The following is a 9,254-nucleotide window of genomic DNA, read 5'->3' as shown; positions in this document are numbered from 1 at the left end:
CACATTATCCACTCAGTTACTGAGTCCTGGTAGCCAAACAGAGACTAACCAGTTTCAGTCCTAAACATCAATGGGAAGAGTCAAACAAACAACACTAATTGAATTCAAACTTCACCCCATTGCACAAGCAAGTGGTTATCAGGACTCAGTGGCCGAGTGGATAACTCGATGGCGTTTGAAGCGAAAGGTACTGGGTTCGAGTCGAGGAGTGTACATCAACTCTGAGATGTAGGCACATCCATCCGACGAGTCCCAAATAGGACGAAACGCGCGTCAAGCTGGATTTCACTGCTAGCCACTATCCATCTTTGCTTACAATAATCATTTTTATTATAGTAACTAGTGGTAAAATTCCCATATATAGTTACTAATTATTTTGTTCACTTCTTATCAGATTGCTGTTATGGGAGCAAAAGCTGCCGTTCAAATTATCTTTCGAGATAATGATGATCCAAATCAAGCTGAAGAAGATTACATCAAAGCATTTGCTAATCCATTTCCAGCAGTTAATCGTGGCTACATTGATGATATTATCGATCCGCATTTAACACGTTTACGTTTATGTCATGATTTGGAATTATTAGAAAGGAAGAAATTAGAAAATCCATGGAAAAAACATTCGAATATGCCACTTTGAACGAAGAGGAAGAATTAACTTTTTTTTATTAAGATTTTATCAGTTTATCATTTTATTTCTGAGTATACATCGTTATTTCGATACTTTTTTATTTGATGGAATATTTGTTCATAGTAATAATAACCAGTCAGCTAGTTAAGTTCACTTGGTATTGTTTGTTTGAATCTTCCCATTGATGTTTTAGGACTGCAACTGATCAGTCTCTAATTGGTATATGTGCATACTGTGCGTATTGCCTCGATATAGCCTTAATTCACAATCTAGCTGACGAGTCCCAAATAGGACGAAATGCTCGTCAAACTGGATTCCACTGCTAGCCACTATCCATCTTCGCTTAGTTAGTTAGTTATAGGCAATATAGAATCTGGCCTATATGTGCATTGGTTTTGAGTTTCCACATGATATCAGCATAGAATGATAAAGTTATCTGAACAAATAAGCAGTGAACTAAAAGTATAATCATTAGTAACAGAAAAGATTTGCCATAGAATAATTTTGTGGAATGAAAAATATGAAATAACTGAAGTTCTGAAGGAAAATATAAAGTGAAAACATTTACATTCTTATAACCGATTCTGAACCATGTTATTCATCGCCTCCAACTATTAGTTACCATAATATGGAAGATAGAAACTAGGTAGTTTGTACATGCCTAAAAGGCCTAGTCTAACAATCAATAACTTCATGGACCAATAATAGGTCTTGGACGATAATGAGGTTTGTTAAATTTCAAGTTAATTTTTATTATGGGCTGTCATCAAGTGAAATGAAGCATGCTTTATAGAATCGAACTTAGAACCTTCAGGTCTCACAAACGAACACAATACTGTTTGAGTGTTCGTGCACTGAAAATGCGTCTAATACAAAGAGGCAACTTTTATAGTACGATCTTTGTTCAGTTGATGTTAGTTTTTGATGTAAACTAAGTTTGTAACTGTTATATCCTGGTAAAGACACAAGTACGGGTAACTTCCGGGACCTATTAATGGACTATTATTCTATATATATTCTTATTGTCTAACTATTCAGTAATTAGATTGTGTATATCTATATTCATCTTATCATAAGCTACATTTTGACCTATAAATTATTATTATACGATTTACTGTTCCCAAATTATGTTCAGTTTATTGATTACTGTTTCCCACGTCCACAGCCACATTTGGCTTGATCTTGTACAAATATTATTTTCTATTTTATGGTGTGATGTGGTCTGTCTGTCTGGTATATAAATCGAGTATGCTTGAAATAAGTGATTCGCATAGCAAAGGCTGCAATTGGTGTTCTGGACTCAATTGGAAGGGCTAGGCGGACAAGGGACCAATAAGGGCGCTAGACTGCTCATACCAGTTGGACGCCATTGATTTGGTACAGTGTTTATATTAGGAAAGTCGTATTTCGATTTGTGGATAATTCACGTGATAAAAAGCCGGACATAAGATCAATAACGAATTAGCATACATACTATATTTTTTTATAAAATCACAACAGTAACGAATAATCTTCAGAAATCTCCTAATTTGATAAATATTGACTGTGATGGAATTACTCTTTAATATTTTTAAGAACTTAAAAGTGCTATTTTGCAGTATACTAGTTTAAGGGTGCATAATTATTGGATGGTTACCTTCAATTCATAAAGGGCAAATTATCAGTTATATTTTAAATAGTGTGTAGTAGTGCTATTCAAACCATTAGTTATGTTCTATCTGAGACTCGACAGCTACTTCACCCGTCTTCCTTTAATGGTGGTACTTAAAATAAAACTTCAATCTAGTGTTCTTCTCCATGGCCTTATCCATTACGTTACTAGGTCACGATAATCACCACTGGTGACTAAAAAAATACTTATGCAACACAGTTGGTTTCAATGATTGTTTGCTATGTCTTAAGGTTTGACTCGGTCACAACAGACGGTTCCTAACACTTCCCCGACCGGCTTTGCAGAGTAAAAACTAGCTGTGCATAGAAAGCTTATTTCCGAGGGCTTAATAATGACTTAAACCTCTCATGCGTTTATATATAAATTACCAGACTGGTCCAGATAGAAACATGTGAGCAGCGATATGGGTTATGTGGGTGATTAGCTTACTCACAATGGTGTGATCATACTTACATGTCTTATCTGCTATATGACCTTGGGATGGTATATTAACTGTTCGGAATATATAGTACAAAAATTTTATGTATTTATAGTTTTGGCTGAAAGTAAATCACCATTTCGGACAGTCAATAGGCACATAGGAGATCCTTCTTCATTCAATAGAGAAGATACACGTCGACATTCTAGGATGTTCCTCTAGCGATGATTTAATGGAATGTCTTCGGCTCTTTCTGGGCTTCTTGAGTTTGCCAACGAGCCATCCTTACACCATTAGAAGTGGTTAGTAAATCGATCATTTGGATGTAACCGTGATATCTTTTTTAAACTTCGGCTTCTTTTAATATTAAATACAAAAATAATGCTGTTATTCGTTCGATTAGTGAGTTGTGGATGACGTTTAATGATTGGCTGGTTAAAGTGTTCCAAAATCAATTTGTCTACTTAAATAGATATCAGTAAGCGAACTCTAATACTGAAAATAGAGAATTTTCATAAAACAATACAATTTACAATCTGTAGATCCTTGGTGCTTATTGATTATCCAAGTGACGTTAATTACTTGAAGAAATTATCTCCAAATTTAACTGATCTTTACCGATCAATCTAATAAGCAGCTGTGTATTCATTCATAACTTTTTTTAAAATTAACTCTTGAGGTTCATGGTAATAGTTCGAGAATGACACGATAATCATTGGTGATATTTGGTATTTGTTATCGAGTATAAAAAGTTGATTTCAAATAAAAGGCTGAATAAGTAGATTCCTTCCTATTTGAAGTAATTGTGATGAAATATCAAGAAATCTTTAATTCTTGACGGTTTTCTAACTACTTTCAATTCCCTGGTAAACCTACTCATAGATTGATTAGTTGGATATATATATTTCATAAAACTAGATTCTCTGATAAATTTAGAGTGGGCAGGAACAAACATGGTTTGCCGAATAAAACGAGTTCATTTCATGTTATATATTCTTATCAGCTAAAAACAGACTAAAATTTCAATTCTTAATATCATTACAAACAAATGACTGTGGCTAGATTACAATTGGAAACTAGGGAACGTTGAACAGTTGTTTTGATTTTTAGTATTAATTTTAGCAATGAACACCAATGTCCATACCAGTCAGCAAACCTAAGATCATTAGATATTCAAGTGAACACATTGTCTTTAGACTAATGAATTATCCTACAATGATTCATGCCTCCAATTTCTGTCGATTTTAAACATTGTATGGCCATAATCATTAAACAAAAACAGGATTGAAATTCAAATTAAGACTAGATCCTATTACTAATTCAAAGAAATATGATTTGTCTTACTTATTGTTTATCAAAATAGATGTATCACACATACTACTGAAAAAATATAAGTAGTTAAACTCTATTTAGTGAAAATGTCCATTTTGACATTTGGTAAATAATGAACGAATCGAGGGAAGGAATTTCCTTTCAATTAGTTTTTAATCATGGCTCCACACTAATGTATAAGATTTACAATAATGAAATAATACCCATCGATTAGATACGTTACGTAATAATTATATGATGATGAATCGATTAAAATCAGAAGGGGTTTTGTGGAGATTTTATCATTTTCATAGTTGAAAGCATGAGTCAATTGGAAGTTAGACCACCATCGAAAACCTGGAAGCACTGCTTTAAGGCCGTTTCATCCTATTGTGGGACTCATCAGCAGTGCGCGTCCACGATCCCGACTCGCGAGATTCGAACTCAAGACCTATCCGTCTCGCACGCGAGTGCTCAACCACCAGACCACTGAACCGACATCTAACGTTGTTAATATCTAATTTCAACCAATCCACGAAATTGAGCAACCATTCACCAATGTCTTCAGTGAGTTGATATCTCTCAACATATCTGGTTTAACTCCACTGGTTACTGCTTCTCACTAGAACTCCAGGAAATACCTACTGAAGAGTCCCACAATAGGACGAAACGGCCTTGAAGCAGTGTTTCCAGGTTTTCCATGGTGGTCTAGCTTCAATTGACTCATGATTTCAACTTTATAAAATTACTAAAATCTCCACAAATCCACCTGATATTTATTGTTTATTAATCGTTAAAGATATAATAATTATCTTCCTTTAACAATTAAAATCACGAGTCAATCTAAGCTAGACGATCATTGAAAAGATGGGATCATCAGCAATGCTCATCTACGACCCCGTACTTGATTATCGAACTAAGGATTTTCGGTTCGATTATTTTCTTTTGTCTATAGATGATATCGATTGGAACAACACTGAAAAGTAAAATACTGTAGGGATATTTTCCTGTTAAATCCTATTTATCCCTTTAAGGCAATGGCCGTATACGATACTTAACTTTGTCTTATTAAACAAGGTATCATTAATAATTTTTGGAATTTAATGAGTTTATCATTTGTTATCAATTAACCCATGCCTTATTCTCGATTGAGTTCATTCATTAAGTTACTAGAATCCATTAAAAATGTCAGGAACTCTTCTTTAAGTTTAGTCATATTGTGGTTTGGGTTACTTATATCCACATAAGTAGTATATAACGATAGTCGGGCATTGAATGTACTTCAGTAGAGGATCGATAAGGAAAGAACTGTAACGAAGTGCGATTGGTATGAAAATGCATGAACAATAATAATCGGAGACAATGGACTGATATTTTCAGAAGGAACGGTCAAGATTGAGACAATTCATTGATAGTCTACAAATTAACTATTTACCCAATAGGTCTCCTATTTTACTGAGATAATCTGTAATTGTTTGCATAAATACATCCGATTATCCCCATTCGTGTTCTTGTTCTTTTCAATATTAATGAATATTATATTATTAATTATTGTAACTAGTTGATTAGTTATACCCCTTATTTTGATAGTGATTTTCATCACTCAAACGACTAATAAAAATCAAATAGCTTTGAATAGTTTTCTCACAATGGTTTGCAACTTCACAGAATCACATACGTCTGTAAACATAAGAAGGCGCCAAAACTTACAATAATATTCTGACTACGAAATCAACCTATCTATCTATAGATACATCTATCTACGAAGTTGAGCAACCGTTCACCAATTGTCTTCAGTAAGTTGTTATCTCAAAACAGACATGGTTTGAACTCCACTAGTCACTGCTTCTCACTAGAACTCCTGGATTTACCTCTCGAAGTTAGTCACTAGTGAGCACATGATTATTATTATCAGAAGGGGTTTTGTGAAGATTTATTATTTTCATAGTTAAAAGCGTGAGTCAATTGAAGCTAGACCACCATGAAAAACCTAGAAGCACTGCTTTAAGGCCGTTTCGTCCTATTGTGGGACTCCTCAGCAGTGCGCACCCACGATCTCGCACTCGCGAGATTCGAACCCAGGACCTACCAGTCTCGCACCAGAACACTTAACCGATAGACCAATGAGCAGAACATCCGATGGTGTTAGTATCTAACTTGAACCAATCCAAGAATTTGAGCAACCGTTCAGTGCTTCGAGGTTTTCCTTGGTGGTCTAGCTTCAAGTGACTCACGCTTTGAACTATGAAAATACTAAATCTCCACAAAACCCCTTCTGACATCTATCAATTTACTTATCTATCTGTTATATCATTTGAGTGCGTGCCCAGTTAATATATATGACGTGATGATCCCCGCCAATCAGAGAGGAGTGAATTATCGTTCAGAGCAATGATACACAAAAGCTGTATGAACAGTATTGAGCACTTATCAGTCCTGTCATCTGCATAGCCCAGTCAGTTAAGTCCACAACACCAATAACAGCCTCTGCAATATGAATCATTATTCTCAAACAAACTCGGTTTATATACCAAAAAACTGAGCATATCATACCATAAAATAGAAAATAACATTTGTACACGATTTGGCCAAATGTGGCTGTGAATAGGGTGAACAGTAATTAATAGACTGGGTACAACTCAGGTGTGGTACATCGTACAGTAATAGTTTATGAGTCAAAACAAAGCTTATAATAAGCGGGTCATGAATATGAATAGTTTAGTTACTTAGCAATTATACAATAGGAAATATACATATCATATTGGTCCATAGACGAATCCCCAAAGTTACCGTTCACTATTCCTATCGGGATATAACACTATCTTTTTATATATCTATCTGAAAGTAGATGAACTGTACAAGTACTGTATATGTATACACTATATAAATATATATTATCTTTGATTGTATTCATTTGCTATTATCATAATTATTTGTTTACTTAATTTAAAAATGAGTATTATCAGTAGTATTAATAATAGTAGTAATGGTAAATTCACACAACTTAAAAACATCTTAGTAGTATAGATGAAAGTATTAATTCGGCAAAATGTAGCCTCCTATTTAAATTAACTTCAACATCATCAATACACTAATTGGTAGAATTAACAGTAATATGATGATTATTATTTGTTTGTTTGTTTGTTGTTGTTGTTTTTATCGTCGTCTAGTTCCTATGACTAACCATCATTCCCCTGATATGTCTCCTTTTACTTATTTGATATCTTAATGTAGACTATATTTGGTGAACATTAAAACATATAATTAAAGTATTCATTAGTGATATACATGATTGTGAAAATTTAATAGATTAGTAATGGTTTCAACCATAAAGATAAGTATTAACCATAATAGAGTGGATCAGTACCAAACTAGAAACTGTAATACATACGACATTGTTCATATATGTCTTACTGATTAGTTACTTCTTATTATATCAAAATGTTCATGATTGAAATTATGAGTGAATTGAAGCTAGACCAACATGGAACACTTGGAAGTACTGGACGACCGTTTCGTTCTATTGTGGGACTCCTCAGCAGTGCGCATCCACGATCTCACCTCGCGAGATAGGACGAAACGGCCGTCTAGTGCTTCCAGGTTTTCCCATGGTGGTCTAACTTCAATTGACACATAATTTCAACTATGAAAATACTAAAATCTCCACAAAACCCCTTCTGATATCAAAATTTACATGCTTTTTTTTAACTATTCACTGTCTAATTACATCATTTTTAAGTATTTCACTCGTTATTTATTTGTTCTATATGTAGAATTTGAAAGGAAAAATAAAAGTAATTTAATAGTTGAATTCATGAATCAATTAAAGCTAGATCATCATGGAAAATCTGGATGTACTGGACGGTGGTTTCGTTCTAGTATGAGACTTTTCAACAATCAGCATCCACGATCCCGCACGTGGGTCTAGCTTTAATCGATTTATGAATTTGACTATTAAATTACTACAATCTCTACAAACCTCCATTCTGAAAATAAAAGTAAGTTTATAAAATAATTTTGATATTTACCATTTCTGAGAGACTTTGGAAACTTATAGAAAACTAGTGGACATAGGTTAGATGATCCAGGTTAGTATGGGACTATTCAAAATTAAACACTAATGATCATACAAAGGTTGCAAATCATAACTTCTATGTTTCATAAATAATAAACGATTTTAAGTTAGTAAATTGGATTTTAATAGTTAGCAATTTTTATCTAGTGTTATAGATGAATTAACTCCATCTTTACTTCTTCTAGGGTTACTATCGGTGCTAAGCTCAGATAAAGGAAAAGTGTTAGGTATGGGGTCAACAAACATATCCCGTAGAAATCAACCTTGCTAGAAAAATGCTGACCAGAAAAAAACAATTTAAACCACTTTAACTGTCCTCCGAGTTGAAGGATCTTCAGTTAGAAGAGTTATAACGCCTTATTGTGAAAGCTGATGTTCTTTGGAAGTCACTAGACCAAAGCCTCTTCTAATAACCAGATCAACAATCAATATAGGCACTTGGAACGTTCGGCAATTTGGAAGACCGGAAGAACCAATCAAGTAGCTGTGGAAATGAGGAGATACAACTTGACGGTTCCCGGAATATGTGATACTTATTGGACCCAAGGTGAACACAAAAGGATGGATTCTGGAAACATGTTGCTATACTCTGATCACGAAAAAAGTACTCCACACACTCAGAGAGCTGCTCTGATGCTGTCCAAAGAAGCACGAAATGAACATATAGGATGAGAATCTCATGGAACCAGGATCATCAAAGCACTATTCAAAACAAAAAAGAAGAGAATCACAACTAATGTTATCCAGTGCTATGCACCCACCAATGATAACAACGAAGACGATGAAGATCAGTTTTACGAGGAGCTGCGACCGATCATAGAGAAGTGTCCAAGAAAGGACCTGAGCATCCTCATTGAAGAGGCTTAAGCGCTGAAGTCGGAATGGACGTCACCGGATATGAAGATATCATGGTACGACATGGACTGGGAGAAAGGAACGAGAATGGTGACAGAGTTGTAAATTCGTGTACATCCAAAAAAAATGGTTATAGGTGGCACTATATTCCCCACAAACTAATACACAAAGCTACGTGATTCTCACCGGATCATATTACACAGAACCAAATCAATAATATTGTAGTGAAGAAGAACACAAATGGGGACAATCAAATATGTTTGAACACAAAATTACAGAACATCTTAGTAAAACC

At 34.4% G+C, this 9,254-nt stretch overlaps 1 protein-coding gene across 1 annotated transcript in view; it reads left to right on the top strand.

Annotated features, from left to right (window-relative positions):
• The window catches only part of Smp_163230 (putative propionyl-CoA carboxylase beta chain,mitochondrial precursor), a gene marked incomplete at both ends in the record, with an annotated part of 10,069 nt that extends 9,432 nt beyond the window's left edge, over positions 1 to 637 (top strand). The window contains one exon of the mRNA XM_018793037.1: positions 395 to 637. Coding sequence (XP_018647590.1) covers positions 395 to 637 — 243 coding nt within the window. The remainder of the gene's footprint in view (positions 1 to 394) is intronic.
• Positions 638 to 9,254: the final 8,617 nt, after the last annotated feature.

This window comes from Schistosoma mansoni, chromosome 1, assembly GCF_000237925.1.
Source record: "Schistosoma mansoni strain Puerto Rico chromosome 1, complete genome".
Taxonomy (NCBI): domain Eukaryota; kingdom Metazoa; phylum Platyhelminthes; class Trematoda; order Strigeidida; family Schistosomatidae; genus Schistosoma; species Schistosoma mansoni.
This window is presented reverse-complemented; position numbering and strand designations above follow the sequence as displayed.